Below are 26769 nucleotides of genomic sequence, written 5' to 3'. Positions count from 1 at the left end.
TTTGGTTTCTTTTCTTGAACCCCCTCCCCATTTTACGTGACCGAAATCGAAAAAGAACGACCTGTCAAATGAAAAGTTTCCCTCTCGCAACGTGTTTTCAGACTTCAGTTTGCAGACGTAATACGTAATTAGCGGGTATAACACGATTTAATGACTAGTAAGTATATTTTACTCGTGTTGTTATAATTCACATAAGAAAAATATTTTTAAATATTCACTGAAATGAAACCACTAACGTTATTATTAATTACGCATTTGTTTTTAGTGCATTCTACAGCTGTTCTAATTTTTAAGGAAAAGTGCTATGATATTTAATAATAGCGAGCGCAGCTCGCCGGCGCGCAGCGCCGGCTAGCGAAGCGAGCTCTAAGAACCAGTGTGCGCGGGAAAAAGAACGAGCTAAACCTACAGTTCATCAAACAAAATTTTTTGTCTACGTCCCATAATGCTCTCTAATGTTTACACCCGTGGTGCTATGCCAAAAATGGGGGTGATACTAAAACAAGTCCCACGGAGAAAACAAGTCCCACGTAAGTCACACGTAAGTCCCACGGCAAATGCGGCTATATATCGATATAACTATGATTGATTATGATTAAATGTGATAAAATAATAATAATTAACACAACAAAATATTTCTATAAGTTTTTATTACGGATTAATCGACGAAAAATCAAAGCTGTTGGTAAAAATAGATAACTCGTACGTAGAATTCATACGGCAGCAGAAGAAATCTGTATACCCGCTGTTTATTGATGGATAATTCAAATTTTCTTTGACAAAATAAAATCTAATAGCAATAAAAAAAAAATGACTTTATATTCATTAAATAACGCAAACTAAGTAAAAGTTGGGTAAGTAGACAACTCCTACGCAGAATGCATTCGCAGCCGAGAAAAGAGCACACCTGCCGCTTACCCATGTTACCTGATGGGCGATCTTAATGTTTTACTTTTATTTTTTAACTTTAAAAAATTATCATATTAATATTGATAAAAAAAACCCCACATTTATTGATTAACACTCACTAAATTAGTAAAAATCATGAAAGTAAAAAAAAAACTACTCAGAATCTATAATCTAAACAACTAATTGCTAATTTTTCTATTTTATTTATTTTTTTTTGTATGTTAGTCTTTTATTTCATTGTACTAAAAATGCATAGATAAAATTATTAATTTCTTTACGCAAATTTAAAAAAAACCGCGAATGACTTAAAAATAAAGGGAAAAGTCTAACACAGAATTCTGTGGATTTAAAATGCACGCCTGCCATTTATAGTTATGTCATTTTATTTGTAAATTATTTCAGATGGCTGTAAAGTTAACATTTTGCCTTATGATTATGTTCAGAAGAGAAATTTACTTATTGCTGTGATTAATTTATTATACTACATGAAGTTGGGTGATACGAGTTTTATATAGTCCGTATATCACTCCTTATAAGTTTGACCCAGTTCTGTTCTCTCTAAGAACTTTCATGTTGTAAATTTTGAATTTACTGGTGGGTTTAAATACAAAATTTACACATGTTGGAAATTTTTTATTTACACCCACCCAGTAAATTCAAAATTTACAACATGACAGAACCATGCGTTCATTCAGAGTTTTTTTTGGGGGGTAGGGGGGTATTCAGGTTTGTCGGGGAGGGGGTTGAGGCATATTTTTGGTCATTTTACGATGAAAATTTACGAAATTTGATTTTTTTTTCCAAGGGGGGGGGGGGATTCCACCCCATCCTCCGAATCCCATCTAGATTAGTTCATGAAAAGTCTGTTAGTGGTGAAAATCTTCCTAAAAGTCAAAGAAAAAATCTTGCATCTACTCCAAAAAAAGAAAAAAGAAAAAAAAAGAATGATGATTGAAATAAATATTTGATGGAAGTTCATGAGTTATACTAACATATACATGTATTGTTATTAAATTGTTGTTGTCAGCAAGAACATTCTAGACTACGGCAGCTTACCGTTCACGAGACTGTTCCACGATCTTTGGGTCTAAAGACCAACTCTGTTTTTTAAATGTTTTTTTTTTCTACATAATGAATGAAAAATCGTGTTTCAAAACTAGAAACCAGCAGAGAACGTCATATTTTTATAAATATATAGTTGTTTGCTTGTCAGTTTTCAGCAAGGAATCAAGCTGTTTTCGCGAGATTTCCATTATATTCCCCCTATTTATTCGGAAACCTATCGAATTATTCATAATAACAGGCACGTAGCATCGTTTTGGAAAGTGGTGGGGGGGTCCAGACTCATCCAAAAAATCTTGACAAGCAAAAAAAAAAGGGGGGGGGGGGAATTTAAAGTTTCCAAAAATCTTTAATATCCTAATCCGGGGGGGGGGGGGGGGGGGGGGGGGGGGGGGGGGGGGCTGGCGTAGTATAAAATAAAACTTCAATCTCATTCCCCATTTCCTTATTTTCATATCATTTCTTTATATACTCCCAAAAAAGGGGGGGGGCGAACTCCATGATAATTCAATTTTTTATATGTATATTTTAACAAATTTGTTGCTGCAAGAAAAAGTGGGGCCCCCCTGATGCTTCGTGCCTGAATAACTGCTAGAATCACACAAACGTATATGTATACAAGTATGTTATTTATAAACATGCATTTCTTTCTCTCTTTCTTTGTTTACCTCCTTCTTTCACTTCATCTCTTTCTCCGTCTTCTCCATTCATCTCTCTCTCTCTCTTTCTTTCTCTCTTCATGAACGGAAAAACCATACAAACATCGAGATAGAAAAATACATATATATATATATATATGTGTGTGTGTAGTTGAACCTGCGTTTAACTGTTCTAGTACATGTATTTTTTCAATACAATTAAAATACATGTATAGAGAAAACTATCAAGCAAACGGGATAATAAATAAATAGCTATAGGACATGCACAAAAAATCTGTGCGCCAATATATCAATCATTTTCAAACTGATAGACATATTTTAATATTTTTGTAGCGAGTCGGTAAGCGTTCCACTGCAACATTCACATTCTAAATGTTCGAAAAGCAAAATGTCATTCCGACAATTTTAATGAATCACACTGAACAGAATGAATCGAGGGTCGAGAAATGTTTTACATTTGATAAAAACAGGGACGTATATACTAAGTATATACGTCCCTGATAAAAAGAAAGTCAAGAATAATGCAAGAATAATGCATGGCTGCATTACCAAATATTATTGAATTTTTAATGTATTGACATGTGCATGTTTTTCATACGACAAACAATCACTCGCTTCACTTTCCCTCAAACGGTTACACGCAGAGTTTTGTATAAAAAAAAAAAGAAAAAAAAGAAGCGGGACCATCATGTCACAATCTGAACACGAACACGTTGATTAATGTATTTTTGATTATAAATCATGTACTAATTACAAAATAACTTGCACATTATTTCCTTTACTATTTTACTATAATATTTGGGGCTAGTGGAAGGGGGGGGGGCTACATGTCCAAAGATGATTGGTGATCGTTGGCTCTACCTATACACGTGTATATATACACGTGTTAGTTTCTTGTATATTCTGTGTGAATTGAACGGTTTTTTTGTCGCTTAAGAAACAATAGACCTTTACCTACATGTATATTGGGAGACGACCGTGAAGCACACCGTGTACACAACCCCCACCCCATCTCTCTCTCTCTCTCTCTCTCTCTCTCTCTCTCTCTCTCTCTCTCTCTCTCTCTCTCTCTCTCTCTCTCTCAATGTTTTAGGTGACTAGGAAAAATAACAGTTATGAACGAGTAGATCTACGAAACACAAAAAAGTTATGTTTCAAAATACTATGCAGTCCACTTTTATTATTCCCGTTGATAGAGCAAGGTCGCTACATGCAACAGAATTATCAGAGTTTCTGACACCCAATTAAAACTTATATGTAATCTTCATGTAATCTATATGAAATTGAAGACGTATAACACTCAATCCTTATATATCTCATGTACACTTACACTGAACACTTAATCAAAAAATATTATACGCCATCAGTGTTTTAACTAGTCAAACTTAAGTATAATTTCTATAGTACATTCATAGCCATAAACATTTAAACATGTGTGTTACTATCTTTGAGAAGCTTATAAGATACAGAAAAACAAAATTGTTTTTGTAAAGGAAAGTATAATTCATTATTATTTACGAAACAGACCAGACATATATTAACCAAGAAAATTGCCATGTCATTGAGTTGAATCATTTTAAAACGTTAAACATTGAACCGGGTGCTTTTTTTTCCTCCATTAAAAATTGAAACCAAAATATACCCGGTTACATTCGTTGCACTATTTTGCTACAGTCTTATGAATGACGTATGTTATACATGTATTTGTTTTTAGAAACAAAATCAGGACTTGAAGATTTACATATAATTTGGTGAACTAGGCAGTGAAAGTCTTAGATCTAGATATGAAAAAGAACAGGCTAACGTACTTGTGTAAGCATTCCAGATTTTATAATTATTTGTTCTCCAAAATTCATAATTTTAGTAAATTTATATGGAGAAAGGATATACGTTTAAAGCAAAGTGCACGCACATTTTCGTATATACACAATCAGTTCTGTACAATGTTAGTAACTGTTTACATCTTGAAAAACTTGGAGAAGATGTAAGAATTTTTCTTTGGCTTTGTAGATGATTTTCGATCACATACTTTTCATGAGCTGATTCTATATGGGATTCGGGGGTGGGGGAGGGGGAGTTGGAGTTGGAGTTCCGCCCCCCGTGGAACAAATCAATCTTAAATTTCCTCGATCCCCTCCCTTAACAAACCTGAATATACCCCTCAAAAATATTTTGGATGAACGGATGGTTTTTATTACGTTTTAATATTAATAATAATCATGTATACGAGGGTTATTAGAAAAGTTCGCGGACAAGTTGACTTGTGAGCGGACTATTTACATGATACTAGCGAAACTTTTCAGATTTAACTTTTATTTTCTAAGAAATATGAAACGATTTGTTTGTTTTAAATGCACTATAAAAATATGCAGCTTAATTATTTGATGAATATGCTTCACGGAGCATGTCATTTTTTTTTTTAATATTTTGTACACATTTCTCCTTATTAAGAAAATGTACCGTTGAAGTGCATAAAAATAAACGATATTTCATATGACATCACAATAACTTATGAGGGTCATTTTAGGAAAGTTTTAAGTTGAAGAATTTCTGACCGTTTTATCGCCGAACTTGGACGAACAACGCTTGAAAATGAGTCAACAACTTTAACGTCTGTTATATTTATGGACATCTTGGAGCACCAAGTCGTCATTTAATTTTGTATGCACGCAGGAAAATCCCCGATGGAGACCATGGGTTCTTATATGAATGCTACTATTTTTTTTTTTATAGGAAAAACGTTTTCAACTTGAATCACAGAGGTTTAAAAATGGAAAAACTGTTTTTTAGCCCTTGCGGACCCCCCCCCCCCCCCTTACAGCCGGGATCTTGCACTTATAGATTTTGCTTATTTACCTCATCTAAAGTCGAAACTGCCTAGACAGAAATTTTTGGACCTAAATGATCTACGATATGCCACAAAAGGCATTATACAAAAGCTTGACAAATAATGGTATGAACGGGCATTTTATAAATCGGTTAAATGTCTTAAAAAGTGTGTGGAACTGAAAGGTGTTTACTTTGAAAAAGAGTAGCATGTTTGACTTTCAGTTGTTTGACGTCACCTGACTTCGTGGAAATATGAAATATTGCTCCGTAAATCTAATTCACGCAAAGTAAAAATTGCTGTATCTTTTGGGAAAAAAAATTAAATTCATATGATTTTTTGCATACTTATTTTCAAATGGTAGTCATTTTTGAAATAAAACATACGCCATCCTACAAAGTTCACAGTAATTTTGCCGTAAATCACTGTCCGCGAAGTTTTCTAACAACCCCCGTACATACAGTTGATTAAAAAAAAAAACTAGGTAATGAAAAAATCATATCCATTATGTATATAATATAGGTAGGTATTCGACAAGGGTAATTTAAGCGTACACATGTACATTCCTTCAGGCTTGTGTGTTTCGTATAGACTAGTTCTTAAATCTTTCACTGTATTATAATTTATCATAAAAGCCTCAGTGACAGGCATAATAATTTTTTTATTAATATGATCATTTTTAAGTTAGAAAATATAAAACATTAAAATAACCCATCAGGTAAGCGGCAGGAGTGTTCTTTTCTCGGTGGGCGAATGCATTCTGCGTATGAGTTGTCTACTTACCTGATTTTTACTTAGTTTGTGTTAATTATTGAATATAAAGTCAACTTTTTACTGCTATTAGATTTTATTTTGCTGGAGAAAATTAAAATTATCCATCAATTAAACGGCGGGCATATAGATTTCTTCTGCTGCCGTATGAATTCTACGTACGAGTTATCTACCTTTACCAACAGCTTTGATTTTTCGTCGATAAATCCGTTATAAAAGCTTATAAAAATATTTTGTTGTGTGAATTAATATTATTTTATCACATTTAATCATAATCAATCATAATTATATCGATATATAACCGCATTTGCCGTGGGACTTACGTGGGACTTACGTGGGACTTGTTTTCCCCGTGGGACTTGTTTTAGTATCAGCGCAAAAATGGCCGACTTTTAACTCGTAATTTACGGTGACTTAAAGTTTGAAGACACGTTTTGAGTACCGCATATGCTTTGGCGAGACTCAAAAGATTTGTTACATGCTTCCATACCTTCGTATTGAGTCGAGAAACGTAAACAAAGACGAACAAAGTCATGGATGACGTCACAGTGCACTCGCGCTATATTTCCCGCGAAAAATTTAGAGGTGGATCAAACATCTGTAATGAGTGTACTGGCTATTTCAGTATAGTCTGCGATACCTGCCTCATTGACATATGATTTGTTTTTAATCTTTTTTTAATATAGAGATTTTATAAATAATATATACTTGCAAGAGCCTTACTTTACTGCCACATCGATCCATATTTAAACTAATTGTGCATGCATGTACAGTAGGCAGGTAAGTATATGAGTAGGGAGGAAATAAACAATAGGACATTTTGAACTAAATAAAAAAGGAATAAGATGATAAAATAAACAGGTAAAAAAATTATGTAGATATTGCATATAGTCAGACCATTAAATTTAAAGGTGGGAAATTACACACCTACAAACATCTCTCTCTCTCTCTCTCTCTCTCTCTCTCTCTCTCTCTCTCTCTCTCTCTCTGGGTAGGGGGTTGCGCTGTATGTATAATAACCATTAAAATTAGTACCTTTGGCATACGTATTGAAGAGCAATACTCTCTAAATAATTCTTTGACGTTCGTTGATACCTAAATAAAACTATAATTTGACAATGATGCAAGGTATGTGTAATTCTTTCTGCGCTCGCCAGAACGGTAGCACCGTAAAACATATTATTTTTGTATCTTTGTATGAGTGGTAGCATTAAAACAGTTTGACTTTACATATTTAAGTATGAAAAATAGTTTGACCGACCATTGCTATTATTTCATGTTAGTTTGTTGTTTGTGCATGGAAATACACATACAGTGAGGTAGCTGCAGGTCTGTACTCAAATTGCATTGTATGTGTCCAATATGCATAGTCTTGTTTTTAAAACACGTTATTAATAAGAAAACTAAAAAAGATAGACACTTCTCTCGAAAATAAAAAAAAGAAACAAAATGCCATCACTTTTGACAAAACGTGGCTCTTTGTGTAAATACAGTCGTTTTACCGGTAACGAACCAGTATGCAGTTTCGCCGTGCATGCGACTATTATTATCGGAATTCCAAATGTGTTTATTTTTTGTTTAAATCACGTTTCTTTGTCCTTCTAAATTATAATATCAAACTTCCGAAAATATAAAGGATGAATTACGGAGATAGTAATTTCAACATCCCCTCCATTTTCCTAGTTTCGAATACTTTTTCCAGTATCGAATCAAGCGCCCTCTATCACTTCTGACAGAATATTTCGGGGGGACACTAGGAAAACTACATATGGTTCTATTTGAAGTCGCAATTTCATTCAAAGCTCAATTATTATTTAATGTGATGCATAATCTCATTAAATGGATTACAATTACTAATTATCCACTAAAAAGGATTCAATAACAAACTAATTCTCATAGATAGGTTTAATTGTTTTCACACTTTCGTTTTTTCTGCCTTGCACTTCCGACAGTTCATATCTGGGTCACCTTTTTAATTTGTAAATAATACAGTAAATAATCTAGCAAATGTCAAACAACTCCAAACACTGATAGAATATTTATTTCTGTATTATAATTACCTAGCTTGGATTTTTTTAAAACCTTAACTTCGTTTTTCACCAATAATTTTTCTAAAAATTATTCGATACTGGCAAATATTCGTTACCGGTAAAACGACTGTACTTAAAGTAGCAGTGCTTACTAATGTCAAAAGATTAATGAATATTCTACATACAACCTAACAAATGATGAATATTTCCTGAAAGTGAAAGTTACCTACCAGTTGTGTATTGATCCAATATTTTGATTTTTATCCGGGTTTTCCAACGGAAAAATCCGGTTATTAAAATGGTGAAAATGGCGGGCAGGCAGCTGCCAAAAGGGTACCCTTATTGTACGGATAACTCCTCCTACAGTTTTTAAGATAGGAAGTTGTTCTTTTGCAGATCAATATATATCAGAGACGTGCATATTGCTAGGATTTTAATTTCCTATTATTTATGAAAAAAATACCAGCTTTTGAACTTAGTCATTTTTTGGCAAAAAATTGCACATAGGGTACCCTCATTGTATGGATAACTTCTCCTACAGTTTTCAAGATAGGATATTGTTCTTTTTCAGATCAATTGTACATATATCAGAGACGTGCATATTGCTAGGATTTTGATTTCCGATAATTTATGAAAAAAATACCAGCTTTTGAACTTAGTCATTTTTTGGCAAAATATTGCATAAAGGGTACCCTAATTGTAAGGATAACTCCTCCTACAGTTTTCAAGATAGGAAGTTGCTCTTTTGCAGATCAATTGTACATATATCAGTGGTGTGCATATTGCTAGGATTTTGATTTCCTATTATTTATGAAAAAAATACCAGCTTTTGAACTAAGTCATTTTTTGGCAAAAAATTGATTATAGGGTACCCTCATTGTAATGTACGGATAACTCCTCCTACAGTTTTCAAGATAAGAAGTTGTTCTTTTTCAGATCAATTGTACATATATCAGAGGTGTGCATATTGATAGGATTTTGATTTCCGATAATTAATGAAAATAATACCAGCTTTTGAACTTAGTCATTTTTTGGCAAAATATTGCATATAGGGTACCCTCATTGTACGGATAACTCCTCCTACAGTTTTCAAGATAGGAAGTTGCTCTTTTTCAGATCAATTGTACATATATCAGAGATGTGCATATTGATAGGATTTTGATTTCTGTTTATTTATGAAAAAAATACCAGCTTTTGAACTTAGTCATTTTTTGGCAAAATATTGCATAAAGGGTACCCTTCACCTTATCCATTTCACTGGATACGGGTTGACATGGATTATGGATACAGTTCACATTAAAGAAAACCCGGTTTGCTGTCACATTGACAGCTTTTCACTTGTTTCCCTTGAAAATAAATCAGTAGATATGACTTGAGTAGATTCTGTTATTGTGAAGGAAAGTATTTATAACAATCTTTAAGGGAGTTTTCTGAATTTGAATAAAAAAATTTCCAAACATTCTTTCAGTAAAAACACATCATGGAAAAATTTGAACATTTTACAAATACCAAATAACTGCCCCTTTTTGCAATTTTCTAAGCTTCCAGGGTGCAAACTATGGATAATACAATAACTTGCTGTCAAATCATTTCCTCAACTTCTGCATCCCATGTAAGTTATTGTAAGACTGTCGAAGAAGTATTGTGTAAGAGATTTACTGGACTTGAAGTAGACTACCAGAAATATGAATAACAAAAGAAGATACCAGTAAAGCAGTTCTATTTTCACCTGGAAATCCGAAACTGTAATGCAAAAAGCATATTGTTACTATGTGCATAAGGAAAGTGTGTTAATGAGATAACATTCAGTATAATACCAACAAGTTGATGTCTTTTGTATTCTATTATTCCATTAATAAGTGTGTCAAAGTAAAATCAAAGACCCATAAGTTCACATGAGCAGCATTTGCCAACTGACTGTAAAAAGAATTAATCAAAAATCAGTCTTTAGGCTATCAAAGTATCTTAGATAGCTAAACATTCTAAAATTTTAAAGCTGCTTGGTCCGATTTTTTAGTAATTACAGTATCAAAATTTTTTCATACAAAATTTTTTCATACAAATTATTTATCTTAGAAAGTTATGGACTTTCTCCTATTTACACCAGCAAAATCAGTCTCCTTTCAAAGTTAGAAATATTCAAAGTAAATAATTTCTCTTTGGGTAAACGAAAAAAACAAACCAAAATGCATCACGGGAATGATTAGAAAAGGAAACCGATTGGTTTCGTCCCCCGAATGATTGGGGTTATTCAACCCGCATGCTCATCTTCGCTAGCCAAGGGTTTACGATCCATTCTGCTCCAGCAGAGTGGATCGTAAACCCTTGGCTAGCGAAGATGCCCGCATGCTATGCATCGATTGTAAAGAAAGCAGACTTTGGAAATATTAGCAAACAAAACGTATACATGTACATGTTTATTTGTAATTTGTCTGATCATTTCGACCTTTATTTAAAGGCTAAAGCGATGTCAAATTCATAATACCGGTACAACCATACCCGTCTCGTCGTCAGGGGTGAAATTTAACGTGAGACGAAATAACGCGGTACCTTTTAATGTCGTTTGTTTTGTTAGCAAATTTTGTACGTATTTTTCTTCATTGAAATTTGGCGTAATTGACGGGTAAAACTACTGCAATGTCTATTATTATACATATACTAAGCATAGCCCTCGTTTAAGGGTGTGCATAAAATTTGATAAAAAATCAGACCAAGCAGCTTTAAGGGAAAATTTTGTGAAGAGAATGGGCTCCTTTAAAGGCTTCTTTTAATCCAATGAAGACAAAATGGGATAACTAATTCATAATCTTATTTATAAAAAAGATTATACAATGTATTCAAATCATGATCCCCAGTGGTCACTTGAATGCTAATCTGGGGGTCCAAAGTGTCGTGTTTAAATAAAGCCAAGTAATTCTTGAATAACTTTCAACTTTTCTGAATAAGCAAATTTTAAAGCCATTGATTGCCAAATAATTATGGTTTGGTCTGTCTGTCTGTCTGTCTGTCTGTCTCTGTCTCTCTCTCTCTCTCTCTCTCTCTCTCTCTCTCATAATAAGCACAAACATTGCAATAACTCTCAAATTGACATATACCTGCCCATAGTGAATGATATAGATATATATAAAGCACAGGGAAATTCACTTTTGTTGGAGCTCCACCTCAGCCCCAACCGAGGCTTGAACTCACCACCTCTGAAACCCATTCTCCTAGCAGTGAGCGGCCACCGCGCTACCCACTTGGCCATCTAGGCAAGACAAAAATTTTGCTTGCTGGCTGCACACTACACAGTCGCTTGAATTAAATTCTGGTAGCAAATTTATGCTTGGTAAACCTGGTAGCGGTTATTTTAAAAGAAATCAACAACAAAATAAAATAAAGGTTTTATAATTATATTCTGATGATATTTAATTCAATTACTGAACAAATCAAGAAACATTAACCAGTTATGCAGCGTCACTTGCTAGACTTTATTATAAATCCCCCGAAATTCAAATAAAGTTTAAATAGAGAATATAATTTCTTAAAATACACAAATTCAATTACCTTGCCATATTGGGCTCGTCTGGTTTCGACTTTGTAAAAACACTGTCTGGTAACGACTTCTAAATAATCTGACTTCTTAACTTGAAAACTAATCTAAACTAAACTGACATAAAACTCAACTGACCTAAAACTTAACTCAAACTGATCAAAACTTAACTGTAAACTGACTCAACGTCTAAAATGCTCACGTTTATATATGATGTCAAACAACCTAATTAGTTGCGCAACCCATTTGGTCGACTATTCTAGGTAAAAGCTACACATACATGTAAGTTCCAGCAACCGGATGTATGAGAAAATGAAAGTACAAAACATACGATAAACATGGGATGAATTTCAAGGTAAAACAATGATATACAACAGATCAAATACATTTTAGACATATAATAATGATGAACGATGCTTCCGGTTGTTACTAAAATACATTAATAAATACCAAATGCATTTTATGAATACAAATAAACAATCATACATCAAAAACCATTACAATAAATTTTCTTAAAATGTATTTTAATTAATGCGTATATAAACAAAAATGGTAGTCGTGTATCGTAGAAGAGAACATGTACCGGTATATAACAAATTCGCTATGCTTATTACAAATTCATTAAAATTATGGTTAATATTAAGAAATATGGATATAACCAAGTAGATCCAGTGGTCCCTAGGAATTCGCTACAACAGAGATTTACTGTAAGGGATAAATATGTGACAATTTTGGTCTAAATTATAATACTCCTTACTTTACACATGAAAGTATTATGACAGTTTTTCTGTACAACTGATATACCCATATTATATTTATGAATAAAAAGAAAGGTATTTATTAAAGTAGCCTGTAAAGCTCTTTAATAGTAGATGGTGTATTCAAGAAATATTTCCATCCCCAAGCAATTGAAGTTTGCAAAGGGGATGCATTTCATCTTGACTGTATATTTTATTTATCTCTTTCTCTGGTCCATAACTTCAGTCTTTCCTATTTAGAAATACTTGGTTTCAGCTTATACTGGGCAAAAAAGGATTGCTTTCACCTGGGGGTGTTTTATAACCTTTGTCCAAGGTCATTTGATGAAGGTCAATGTTGCATAACTATTGAATACAGCCTCTCATCACTCACAAATCACCATTTTTCCCTTTTAGGTTTCTGCACAAGTCTAAATATTAATTTTCAAATGGTATAACTAAAATTATAATTCCAAATAGTTTACATCTGTTCAAAAATTAAAAACGAGATTTTAAAATCCGCAAGATGTGCTTCTAGCGAATTATATTATTATTAATTCCTCACGTTTAACTAGGAATTTACAGTAGTTATGTCAGGGTTTGACATTAAGTTTTTTAGTTACTAGACCAGTCGGGCTACCTCAGCAATTTTTTACTAGCCCTGACTCTTTTACCACTAGCCCTGACCAATTTTGACAAAAATATAAAATAGAAGTAATGACAAACATAAAATATTAAATACCTGTTTCTGTTTAATTGTATTGGTTTATCTTTACCAATAATGAATCATTCAAGCACTATTTAAGATTTAATTTTATTCAAACTGTACTAATAATGATGCAAGTATTCAATGGTTGACCAGGGACCAACAAAACTTTAGGGAGACTTTACTTCTCCTTAACAGAGAAACATGGAGAAGTTTGAGAAATCGGGGAGACTTTCATTACTTGACAATGGCATAACAATAATCATGATAATGATGATATACACAGATTTAAACTTTAATAATTTAAATCAGATTAGAAACAAGTCATTATGATTAAAAAATAAAACAAATTGTAAAAATTGAAAAAAAAAATTATCAAGTTTATTTAATTTAAATTATTTGATGTATTCATATATTTTATAAATCAAATGTTTTGTAATTGTGTTAACTAAAATGACAAATAAAATTAGTCTCTGTTTTTTAGTGTATTTTGGTGGCATTAGTCCTGTCTGCATGCAACCCAACCATTATGTTGAGGATTTAGATTTTTTAAAAAGATATTATAACTGTAAACAAGGGGTTTATTATTATTTTAGCATAAATTTGGCAGTGTTATTAGCTAATTACAAGTTACCAACAAATTCACTGTTAAACATCGTTTTGTACAGCATGTGGTTGCATCACCCGTATTTATAACACCTAAAGATAAGACAGACTAGATTAATTAATCACAAGAGGCATAAACTGAGTTGGTGAAGATCTAGACGTCTTAAGAATGAAATAAGTATCACTTTATAGCCCTTGAGGTTAATTTACACGATTATATGAACTCCGTGTACAGGGCGACTTGGACTTTTCGTTCGGAGGAAATTCCGGCGAAGTTACCGATCAAAAATGAGTATTTCCCCCACTTCATCCTCTAGGTTAGTCCTTGGATTTTACTTAAATTACGGTTTGTAGAATTTAAGTCTGTTAGGAAAAGGTGTTTTTACTTCTATTGATATTAAAATTACAGAAAAAGTATGTGCACACTTTTTTTCACACGACCAGTCGGGCTAGTACACAGACATTTAACCCGACCGGACCTATCGTTTACTAGACAATGTCGGTCGGACGTGCCTTAGTGTCAAACCCTGTATGTACTTGAACAATCCAGTGATATTCAGTGTTTATTTTAGATATAATCACCATAACATTCTAAGATGCATCATGTTTACACGTAAAAAAAAACCCCACCCCAGCAACTATTACAATTATAACAACTTACAACTTGTAAAGAAACCAAATGATGTAGACTAGTGTGGTATACAGAGCATGCTGTAATATATATAACAACAGTAACTTTGTCAATTTGTTCTTACTTCAAATTTTCTGAGAATAATTCACAATATTTTTTGTTTTATAAACAAACACATTTGACAGAGTTTTATATCAGATGGCTTAACCATCAGTATTTTTTATCACATGACAAAACAAATAATAATACACGTATGCCTCATTCCCACCCCACCCTACCCCATTCCCCTCTCCCCCAAAATAAAAAAAAAGTTTTACTAGAGGTTCTTCTTTGCGGATAAACAGGCAACAACAAGTCAGATATATAACAATCCTGTGTAAATTGATTTTAACTTATTCAATAGTTTTAAAATAAACAATGTGAATTAACAATGTAATGCACCTTAGAGGATTTCAAGCCTTTGATTTTACTTTATGATAATCAATATTGTTTTGGTCATTCTGAATTATGTTCTGAAAGCTTGGTCTCCAGGTTATCCAAAGGGTCACATTGATTTTTGGTCGGTGTGATTACAGGGTATGATATATGTTGGAATGTGTATTTTATGCATAATAAGTAGGCCTAGTTATAAAGTAATAGATGCAATGGTAAGTTTCTTTAATGATGGTATTGAAGCCCAAAGAATATGAAGGTGTGTAATGCCTCTTGGGATGGAAAACCAAGTTGAAATTAATAAAACATTAAAGGATGAAAAACTCCCCATAAAATCTTTACTTCTACCACTTTGAATTGTAGGTACGGTAGTTTGATGCTGTCAGTTTAAAGTTTGCATTTTGAATCAGTTGGCTGAGCTGGATATGGTCATGTCCCATTCAACCCGTTATTTATTATGCTTAGCATATGCAGAACATAAAATTATAAAGGGTTCTTTTTTTAAATCAACATTTCCTCAAGAAGCTGTTTTTGTCTTGTGATAAAGTGATCTATGTATTTAAACTGCTTTACTTCAGCGTATTTCTCCAGTGGAGGTAGCAATGACTTGTATGGACTGCGGATTTAATCTGGCGATGGATTTAATTTGTTAAGTCACAGAAGTCTGGTTCAAGGTCCCCATGGTACGAGGTTTACATGACTCATGTTTGTTTGGTTTGGAAATTTAGTGAATGAAGACTTGGCATTAGAAGCTAGCAAAGAGACTATATAGCTGACGTGTTATTGATTTTGTATGGATTGTATGGTGGTGTAACTAATATAGAGAGTCACTTTAACACACTGGAACTATTTGTTACATAGAGCAGTTATCAGTAGCAAGCATTGATTGCCTGTGATTGTGCATTCTATAGACCTCCCATGTAACTGCGCATCTTATGGAATCTAAAGGTAGGTCGTAAAATATTTCTCCAGAATTGGGAGCATGATGTATTTTTATACTTTTCAGATAAAAGTTTCTGTGAGAGACATAGCTTATTACAATGGGTCTTTATATTGTCTGATTAGTAAAGATAATTAAACCATGAGGATGGGGTTTTTTTCTTGGTCTCTTTATGACACAAAGTCATAAATGAATAGCCTATGTACTGCAACAAATGATTGACAACCAAATCTAACTGGCTTGATCCTGTATTGTTTTTGTGAATAGTGCTCATTTTGTCCTGTAGGCAATAGGCCAAGTGGGAAAAAAAAGATAAACAAAAACTGGAATACGAACAACCTCCTAATAATAACTGATGTATTTTTGGGTAATTTCTTTGTTTTTTATAATATGAAAAAAAATCTCTTATTAAGTAGTAATAAATTAACATTTATTATCTAGAATTTTCCCTCTTCTATTATTTTCATTCTAAAAACAACAGGGAAAAATTATTTGTGGTATTTCCTTGAATTTACACTATTCAAAGGGGAAACTATGAACATATTAATGAAAGTATTTAATAAAGTGCATACAGTGTTGTTTACATGGGATGTTTTACTGAAGTAGAGCTCATGGAGGAAACCAATCAATATCCAGTGTGTTGACACACCCACAATGGCACTGGTTATGAATTCTGGGATCATCCCTTTTGCCATTTGGCTGCCGATTTAAATGAATCCTCTTGACCTTGAAAGTCAGCTAGATGCTTCAGGATAATTCTTTTAGGTCTTGCTGAAAAATCCAATAGAGTTTACAAATCAACTAGTTGGTTTAAGTCTCACTATGGAATAAACATGTATGATCAATGCTCTTGGATTGGGTTTAATTTAAAAGACACAGATTATCACGGTATGTAATTTGTATAGCATTCTAATGTCACTCTCCACTTATCAGTATGCATGTCACCTGTTCATGTGTGAAGCTTTCGAGTTCACAGAATTATAGCACGGTGACTGCCGCTGTGTCAGTGTACCTTGATCGTTACTGACAACGCAGTACAGTTAGTACTTGGATGCACTATGACTTTGATAATTGGATACTAGGCAAGGTATTCCTACTAATTGTTTCAATGACATTAGATTTATTATCAAACCCATTTTGGTAAGGGAAGAAAAATTAGAGTTTATCTTCTTTTTTTTAAATTTATCTTATCATTTGTTATTGGTAATGTTTAGTTAAGTGCACTTAATTATTCAAGGTTATTCTTACACTTTTAGATATCAGATTTTATTAATTGCTTATCATACAAGCACTTTGTGTAAAATTTCTCTTGGTTGGATATTCATAATTTTATACGTTGTAAGTTCTGTAGTAGGTAATCCGAAGTTTACCGGTAAACATGTCTGTTTTTTGTGTGTGTTTTTTTAAGAAAGTTCAAGGTGTTCTTTGTTAGCTATGGGAGATCTCTGTTTTCTAGCCTCTGTTGTGAATTATAGACTGAAGAATAGCCAAACTATTTGTTATTGTTATGGTCAAAAGAATGTCAGATGAACCAAATGGTTCATATCTATGGATCTGCAGCAAATGTAGCCAGTTGTTTCACCAACATTGCTGTTATACACAACATGGTTTTGATATCCCTTGATGCAAGGATTTCTGTCTGTAGATCTACTCAGAACGGTATAAACAATATCATCAGTTGTACTGGGGTATATATTTTTATCACAACACCGGAAACCCATGCAATGTTGGTAATCAACACAAGAGATAAGAACAGTGTTGTAATGATGCTGATGAGTGGTGCTGATAGTGCTCAGCCACTGATTGAGGTACTGTGCCCACTGTGTTTATACAACTAATACATGGTAACAGGTAGGCAGTGGCATGCTTATACAGGCCTAATAGATTAGTGTAGTACAGTAGTAATATTTCTACACGCTTGTGATAGATTATGCGATTAAATATTTTGTGTTCATGCATTTTGAAATTATTCTTTAGAGGTTGAGTAGAGCCTTTTAAAATCCATTGAATGATATACTTCCTACAACGGTGTCAAATTTCCTTGTTGAAATCATTTAGTTTAATTGTGTTCGTAAAACTTATGATCACTTATTGCGAAGTGGGAAATTTAAAATTGTACATTAATTGTACATTGTCTTACATCTCTGCCTTCTAATACCAGATAAAATTGATAATTTGGGAAAGGAGTTTTGAGTGGGTATTCTAAAACTTTAATTTACTTAAATCAAGTGTAAGAAATGATAACAGTGTGTTGATGTGAATGACCAGATGTTTTATCGTGTGAGTTTTTGCAAAGGTGCAATGACCTTTTAAGTTACACTAGATCTGTAGATCATTGACATTTGTTGTCATTTGTTTAATCATGTTCTGTCTCTGGAGGTTGCTGCTTAGTTTATTACCATAGCTGTATTACAGTCAGCATAGCTGAAAGAAGCACAATGAAGCGTGTTGGGATTTGATAAGTGTAAAAGAATGTTAAGAGTGCCTGTTTAATAAGTTTGCTGTACATTAAATTAAAGCAAAGAAAGAAATCCAATATTTTGTAATGTTACCAAACCATTTTATTTCAGAATCAAGTACAGATACTTTAATAAAGAAGAGATGTGCTGAGCTTTAGCGACCAATTGTCAGGATTATCAGCCAACAGTATGGAGTCGGAATTGATAGAAGACTGTAAAAAAGCTCCGTTGAGCTTTGAAAACCCTGGCTATGAGAAATCGTTACTATTTGGACTCTGTAAGCTACGCAAGGAAAAGCAGCTGTGCGATGCTCTTATGGTGGTAGGGGCCCACGAGTACCCTGTCCATAGGGCTGTACTAGCCTCAGCCAGTCCCTTTTTCCTCCACATGTTTGAGAAGAAAGAAAAAGAGAAGAGCTTTGTTCTGAAAAATGTGGATGATCATCACAGTTTTGAGTATTTACTAGACTACGCTTATACAGGAAGGTACAGAGAGCTATATCTATTATTCATTTGATAATTCTTTTCCTTAATTTAGTTTTCACTTTTATGTTCGAAGTCTTTGGATTCATGCCAGGTTTTTTTGTGGAAGTATTTCCAAATGTAGAGACTTCTGTGCTGTGAAAGCATTATGTATAGATTTTTAATTCATGTGGATAACAACCCTATTTGATTATGGATCAATAGCATTTCTTTACTTGGCAAAGTTTAACAAACAAAGCCTTAAAATGGTTGTGTAAAGTATATATCAGTGCAGAGATTTGTTATATTTAAAGAGAAATATCTTTCAGTGTATGGCTAGTCCCATGTTACTTGTTACATATTTTAAAAGGTCTATTATTATTCGTTTGACAAGTCAAATTGAACTAAAAAAAAAAGCTATAGTAACTTTGGATTCCATAAAGCTTTTGTATGCATTTGGTATTGTAACGATTTTCTTAATCATGATCTTTGAGAAAATTTACAAAACTCATTGATAAGTAAAACGAACAATAATACCCTGATTGTTATGACAATTTTCATTCTTTTTCAGTAATAGTATTGAGTAATTAAAAAGATGGCTTAGATGAAAACAATTTTATCAAATGTTTCAAATAAAATATCATTCTTTCCTCTCAACTTACATTTTCAATAATTCTTTAAGTTAATATTTGTGGTGAATTGTGACGAATCCTCTCTTGATTTCATCATTATTTGTTGAAATCTTATTAGTGAGGGTTTCATTGTTTGATTTAGACACAAAAAAGCTGGAAACCTAAAACAAAAATCTTAATGGTCATACTATTGTTTGGAAATTTATCTTTCTAGAAAAATTGATTTTTATTCTCAGAAAAAATTGACAATGAATATTAATGAAACCACAGATTATAAATTTATGAGTTAACTGGTAAATATTTCACATAATTTTGTTGTTGTAGGCTTGAGGTCCCAGAGGAGCATGTTAAACCTGTTTATAGAATGGCCACACTCCTGAAACTCAGCGATGCCGCAAATGCATGTTGCAGTTTCCTGACAGCAAGCCTGACCAGTGATAACTGCTTAGGTACATGGTCTCCCACCCCAGGGCAGGCTTTTCACCCTCTCTACCTTCCACCTTTCAAGTATCACCCATGGGTTCCATGCATTGCCATGGGGATATGGGTCTTGTTACTTGGTATCCAGTGTTGTTCAGTGGAGTAGTTTTGTGTGATTTGACAGAGTATTGTCCTCTCTAGGAATCTTAACTGAGGGATTTCATGACATAAAAGAGAGTAAAAATCTGGTAAGCACCATTCCAAACAAAAACTAGAACTCATAATTTATTTTAAGCGCTCACTTTTCCAATTTCATTTCAAGTACAAGTAGACTATCAGAGCTTAGTAGGACTCGAGGCAAATGTACAATTTGTCAGAATGACGGTAAGATTGATAATTTACAAGAAGTCCATTTACAATCAAGAAAATTCATTACAATTCAATTGCTCTAATTTTCACTATTGATTGTGGAATCCCTCTTTTGTTGAATAACTGTGCATCTGGAATTAATATCTGCTTGGTAATTATTATGTCTGAAAAACTCTGATTAGGCCACGTTCTCTGGCCATGCAGTTTTAAATATATGAAAAGTAATAAAATAATTATTGTAGACAACATTTGCATTTTGGCCTAAAAAATTTATTTAAAAGAAACCAGATGCACAGAATTATTTGTGATTATCTTGACTGCTGCCAGATCTTTTTTACAGATATCATTTTGTATCCCAATGCAGGGAATATGTAAGCTTTGATCAGTATGACATTGCTTAAATTTATGAATTGTTAATTTCTTGGGTTTAGAAAATACTCTGATATATTAATATTGAGAAAAAAAAATGAAACATGGGTTTAATTTTCTATGGGGATTTGAGAAATTTTATTTATTTAGGTAGAGAAGGGATATTTTTTCAATGTGTTGCAATTGTCACTTTTCAGGTATAAGGATGTTTGCTGAAGATGAGGTGCTTAGGCAAACGATTGATAACTTCATTCAAAACAACATCAAGGCAGTTACTGAGAGCAAGAAATTCTATGGCTTACCCCAAATACCAGTTGAAATAACAGGTACATTGTTAGAAAAAGACAAATTTAAGTTATCCAAACAGTTATGAATTTATAAGTAACATTGATTATCAATACAAGTAATGTTCAACCATAAATATATGTTGTATACAGTAAAACCTTGTTTTCTTGATTGTAACCAAGGCCAAGAAACAAGTAAATGTTAGAAAAGTTTGAGATATATAAAGGTTCAAATCTTTGAAATTAAGATACATGTCTACCAAAGTGTTTAGTAAGAAAAGAATTACCATAGCTATAAGATTTTGACATTAGTGATGATTGCCTTTTAGGGGCTGATCAAGATCTATTAGAATCCAGTAATGAAAAACACATGTTTGAGTTAGTTCTGGCTTGGGCAAGAGAAAATGTTGACCCAAACAAACCAAGAATTGAAGATTTAACAGAACAGGTAAACCTTTGGTATTTGATACCTTGATACAGCACTAAGAAAAAACTATAGTTTCTGATATAAATTGAATTTTGACAATGGCATTTGAATTTCGTTTGAAAGGGCTATTAACAATGTTTGAAGTATTAATTATATGGTATATGATTAATTACCGGTAGCATGTATTCATGTTCTTGCAAGTTTCAATGCTGCATCACTAAATGCTGAACTGTTACTTGATGTCATAATTAATGATATTGTATTTATTACAGCATTTATTTAGTACCGGTACATTGATGGTTAGATTTCATGGTTTAAGTACAGTTAGTGTACATATATTCATGAAAGTTGATCCTAAAGTCATTGTTGAAAAAAAAGACAACAAAAACAAAATGCACATTTTATGTGTTTGTTTTTACAGGTTAATGTATTGAATTTAAATACAGACAACAGTTTAACAGATTTCAAAGATGTCAGCGATGAAGTGGTCAAAGATCAGGATGGTATTGTGCAGGATTACAAAAAGAGCATGAAAAAGGTAAGAGAAGTTACATTTAGTTGCAAGGAAATCCAACCACTTTGGGTCATGATTTATGCCTTGAATAGTTTGTACTTTTATACACTTAAAAGAGGAGTCTTTAATTGAAGGTCCAAATAGGAATTGAATTTTGAACGTCTGATTTTGATAAATTATGATGTACATGTAGGTGCATTGCTACAGAGATGACCCTGCACACAGCATATCTACTTTACAGCATGAAGTATGATAATTTCCAACCGGGCTGGTTGTAGAACAAAATGTTGAACTTGATTTCTTTGGTGCTGACAATCGCTTAAAAATAATGTTTTCCTACTCCCCTTTCTTATTTTTATACTTTCAGAATCTTTACCATAGACAAGTACCTTATTTTGAAAGTCAAACCTCTTTGCTTTTTTATACAGATATATCTGAAAATTTGCCAAATATTTTTATAGATGAATATTCCAAAACCAAAAGATGGAACAGAGAAGCACATAACAAATGGCAGCATTGGACAGGTCAGGAAATTCAGTATCAACCCTACTGGACCTGTATCCAGGAAGGAATGGAGTATCATTGCTACTCATCAAATAAAAGGTGCATCCACATGTTATAATTGAGAGTGAATTCTCAATGTTAATGAATTGTGTACTTAATTTATAGCAGTACATGTTTGTAAACGAAAATCTGATTTTTATTTTTTTTTGTAATTTGTAACATCTGTGGTTTTTTTGTCCAACACATATTTTAATTAGATAAATCCTGCATGGCTCTTGCTATGTTGAATGGTGTGATGGCAGCTATTTCTATTCACTACCGAGCTCCGACTGCTCCCAGTGGCACTAACACTCCAGATGAACCGGACTCACCCCCCAACAGCATTGTGGCTCCCACCAAATTCTTTGACAGCAAGTCTTCTTTAACTCCACTGGCAGTGATGAGTACAGCACGCTGTGCTTTTGGATTGGAGGTCTTAAATGGGCAGCTAGTAGCATGTGGTTAGTTGTTCACTAAATAAAAATACAGAGGTTTTTTAGATACTTTTTTCATAAATAGAAATTATTTCAGTTATTAAAGGAAGAAAATTTGGTTATTTATTAAGTTGAGAAAGTAATCCATCAATTTAAATAATAAGCTTCTTAATGGGACAACAGTATCTGGTTGTAATACATGTAACATGTTTTTTATTGATACATTACATGTGGTATATGCTTCAATACTTGCTTAAATACATTTTATGTAAGACATATCAGTTGAGTTTATAATGTACATGTATTTGCAACAGGTGGATATGACCGATCTGAATGTCTTAAAACATCAGAGACGTTTGATTCAAACAGCAACAAATGGATTCCACTAGCGAACATGGGGGTCCAGCGAGGACGTTTCAGTGTGGCCTCAGTTGGAGGTTTTATTTATGCAGTTGGTGGATCAGATGGCTTTAGGGAGCAGAGAGAATTGGAATATTACGACCCCAACCAAAAAATATGGATCACTCGTGGAGAAGCCCGAAATGCCAAAGTGTCTCAAGGTATTTTGAATCAGAGGTGTATTTCGATACTTAACAGAGATATTGTTTAACAACTTAAAATTCTTATAACTCAATAGTAAAAGATAAGTGTTTATTTTTAACTTAGCATTTTGCATTACACTACAACCTCACAGACATAATAAATGTTGCTTCTGGCCAGTTTGGTTTGTGCTTGCATTGCATACCTGTTAATCCTCCCACATCTTGTGAGAGGCTCTGGTTTAGTGACATATAAATCTTTTAAATTTGCCCCCAGTAGATGGACATTCCTATTGCAATGTTGAATGTTTCATTTTAGGATTGGCATCACTTGATGAAAAACTGTACTGTATTGGAGGATGCCTGGGACAGAAGAGTTCCAATGAGTGTCATGTGTATGACCCCCAAACTAATGAATGGGAAACCATAGCTCCATTGAATACAGGTTTATATCATTGTTGTTTACATTGCTATTACGGAAACTCAAGCTCATTTTTCAAGTAAATGATTAAGCTTGCAAACAGAAATATTGCTGTTAAATTCCTAGGCATTAGATCTAAAGTCAAGAAGGTAATTCATAGAATATTTATGCTTGTATAAAACCATCGTCGCAAGCTACAGGTTTTGTGTCCATTCTATTTCCACAAATAGAATAGACAGGAAACCCATGGCTTGCGACGATGATATGAAATGGATGTACATGTATTTACAATTAAACAAGTGGGTGCTTTAATTGATTTTGGGGTGTTTTTTACTTGTTTTTAGCACGATATCAGGCAGCTGTTTGTACTTATATGGGCAGAATCTATGTGATCGGTGGCACTGATTCATGGATCTGCCTCAACTCTGTGGAAATCTATGACCCAGAACTGAAGAAGTGGCAGTTTGGACCCCAGCTAAATGTAGCACGTCGAGGGGCAGGTTGTGATGTATTCAATGGTAAGCATATTATATTCTTCATAGCATTTCTTTGGATATGAGAGTTTAAATCTTCTTATTTTGCCTACATGTATATCTACATTTAGATAAACAAAGAAAAATTCAGAAAATAAGTGTTTATGTACATGTTCAAGTTGATGTAGAATTCTTTTACTGATGTGTGTAAAATATTACTTCAGTGAGGTCAGTTTAGTTAGGAGACATTATTGACATAATGTTTTCAATATTAAGATACTTTAGTATATATTAGCTGTCATATTTGTCCTTTGTACTTTTGCTACAGGCACTGTGTACTTGACTGGTGGAAGTGATGGTTCCCAGTCTCTGAAGTCCACCGAGATCCTGACCCCAGACAGGGGCTGGGTAATGGGCCCCTCCCTCAGCATTCCCCGGGCCAATGTGGGGGTGGTCACCTGTGGTAATCGCTTCTTTGCTGTGGGAGGTTTCAGCGGCAAGAAGTTCTTGGACAGCATGGAGTTTCTTTCTGATATTCACGGAGAATGGTGCTGCTATCTCCCAGTGGAGAATTCAGTCATTGCTGAAAAAATGGCAAAACGAAACTCAGGGACAAGTTTACAGAATTTGGATCAAAATGACAACTGCGAGAAGACCCCGGCCATCATTCCACAGGAAGGCGTTAATGGTCATTAGTCAGACTTGTATTTTTCTATCCGACTGAGGCTTTGTACTTATGAATCTGAAAGAGAATAATGAAATATGTTCAAATTATATTTATATATCATTTTTAAGCCTATGTAAAGAAATTCATTAAACATGTTGCCTATTTTTAAGTAGGTTTAAATTGTTGGTTAGAAATAAATGAATGTACATGTATATATATTTAGATCTTCACTATTGTAAACCATTTGTTATTCACAGATGCACTTTGGAATGGCCATTTTGTATATTGGGCATTTTTTCATTTGAACTTTATGTTTTTGCTTGTGAATAAAACTTGGTTTGTAGTACTTTGATAAAATTTCTGTGTTTACAGATGTTGGTTAGTTATGTACAATTGTACATGAAATATGTGAAAATAAATATAAGTCATAAAGTGATAAGAAAATGTAATTTATACATGAAAATGTAATAAAAGAAATAAACCAAGCTACAATTGTGATATAAATATACATGTACCATAAAACGTTCTTACCTAGTACATGTACATGAATTAAATGAATTATTGTTAATGCTCTCAGCAAAATCATTGTTGCAACTCCTGTTGAGTTTAACTCAAATATGAGAAAAGCCTGTATTTACAGTTTTAAAACCTTGAATTCGTTCAACACAAGTACCAAACCAATGTTTGTTCTCATGGTTGTTTCTTTATAATTGTGATGTTTACTGATTTGTAATGTTGCTACAATGTCAGGGATTTATTTCATGTGTAATCTGTATATCTAAGGAGTTTGTTGATTTGAAGCAAAATTCCATTAATGGAGACTTTAATCAAATTTTGATAATGCTCAGGCTCTTGTAAATCATAGAAATTAAGGAAACCATTATCTGAATGTTAGTACAGTGTGTACATTTATTTCCTTCCCAGATTTTGTAATATCAATAAAGAGGAGAATTACTATATCTGTTTGATCCTGCCATTTTATCAGAGTAAACTGCTTTAATGATTTACATGTACATAGTATTTAGATATTTTTAATCTTTGTGGTGGGATTTGATCCTGTAACTGTTTTTGTTTTGCCTAAGGAGTGAATGAAATTTCGGTATGTTTTTTTTTGTGCAAGTGACAAGAGTGCTTCTAAATTGGTTTATAAGCTTTAGACTTAAGTGCTTCTTCACATTCAGTACTAGTTACAACTGTTTGAAATATGTTGAAGAGAATTGAGATTGATTTCTGACATAAAGTATTTGATGATTTGTATACTTCCTACATAATGTATTTGATGTCCTTTCTTCTTGTATAAAGGTTTAATTGCATGGAATCCATAAAGGCCTAGATCTGCTTTCATCTTGTCATACATATTTAGAAAGTAGAAATCAAAAGAACGATTTACCATCTCGCTATCCTCATCTTTTTATCTATTTTATATACATGCGTTTTTGTATTTTTCTTCCTCAAGAATTTTTGTTCTTCTGATTTACACTAACTTCATTCCTGAAAAAGATTTATCAGTATGAATCAAACTGTAGAATAAAATATCTGATTTAAAACATTATGTTGTGGTTTATACTTTTAGATACACACATTTACAATGTATTGTACAGTCGTAACCTCCTCTGTGTTTTGGTCTATGTACAAAAAAGTGCATATATATATCGAAGAGTAAGTATGTGTAATTTGTGCTATGTGACTGAAGGAAACTAGAATTTATTCATATTGATTTCTAAGGTTGAAAAATGCAATTCTCGTCACACCTGTAGCCATTTGGTTTTGTCCAAGGGTAACTGATCTGCTTAGTGTATTCATGAAAATGAAAGTTTTCCAATTTGACATTTTCCGTTAAAAATATTATGAAGAAGAAAGCTAGAAAAATTCTTTTAAACAAGAGCTTGGACTTTTGGCAGTATGTTGCAAATTC

At 33.2% G+C, this 26769-nt stretch overlaps 1 protein-coding gene across 4 annotated transcripts; it reads left to right on the top strand.

Annotated features, from left to right (window-relative positions):
* The first annotated feature begins 56 nt into the window (after window positions 1–56).
* On the top strand, window positions 57–26401 carry LOC128191609 (influenza virus NS1A-binding protein homolog A-like). Of its 4 annotated transcripts, none has more exons than XM_052863763.1 (12): window positions 57–157; window positions 18413–18786; window positions 19719–19843; window positions 20750–20878; window positions 21166–21284; window positions 21685–21801; window positions 22239–22380; window positions 22539–22781; window positions 23069–23314; window positions 23613–23738; window positions 24059–24232; window positions 24516–26401. In XM_052863763.1, exons 2-12 carry the CDS (start codon window positions 18491–18493, stop codon window positions 24881–24883), a joined length of 2085 nt encoding a protein of 694 aa, XP_052719723.1. In that variant the 5' UTR covers window positions 57–157; window positions 18413–18490; the 3' UTR covers window positions 24884–26401. The 4 variants fall into 4 exon arrangements, with proteins under 4 accessions (XP_052719723.1, XP_052719722.1, XP_052719724.1 ...); XM_052863762.1 differs by lacking the exon at window positions 57–157 and adding an exon at window positions 15611–15850; XM_052863764.1 differs by lacking the exon at window positions 57–157 and adding an exon at window positions 16363–16730.
* Window positions 26402–26769: the final 368 nt, after the last annotated feature.

This window comes from Crassostrea angulata, chromosome 7 (assembly GCF_025612915.1).
Source record: "Crassostrea angulata isolate pt1a10 chromosome 7, ASM2561291v2, whole genome shotgun sequence".
Classification (NCBI taxonomy): Eukaryota; Metazoa; Mollusca; class Bivalvia; order Ostreida; family Ostreidae; genus Magallana; species Magallana angulata.
The sequence above is the reverse complement of the archived record's forward strand: the minus strand, read 5'-3'. Positions and strand labels throughout refer to the sequence as shown.

Excerpts from the sequence above, each read along its gene's own strand:
- LOC128191609 (XM_052863763.1), top strand. The coding sequence starts at position 18,491 with ATGGAGTCGGAATTGATAGAAGACTGTAAAAAAGCTCCGTTGAGCTTT. Across the intron at positions 18,787-19,718 it reads GACTACGCTTATACAGGAAG|GCTTGAGGTCCCAGAGGAGC; the intron begins GTACAGAGAGCT and ends TTGTTGTTGTAG. Across the intron at positions 24,233-24,515 it reads AGGTTGTGATGTATTCAATG|GCACTGTGTACTTGACTGGT; the intron begins GTAAGCATATTA and ends CTTTTGCTACAG.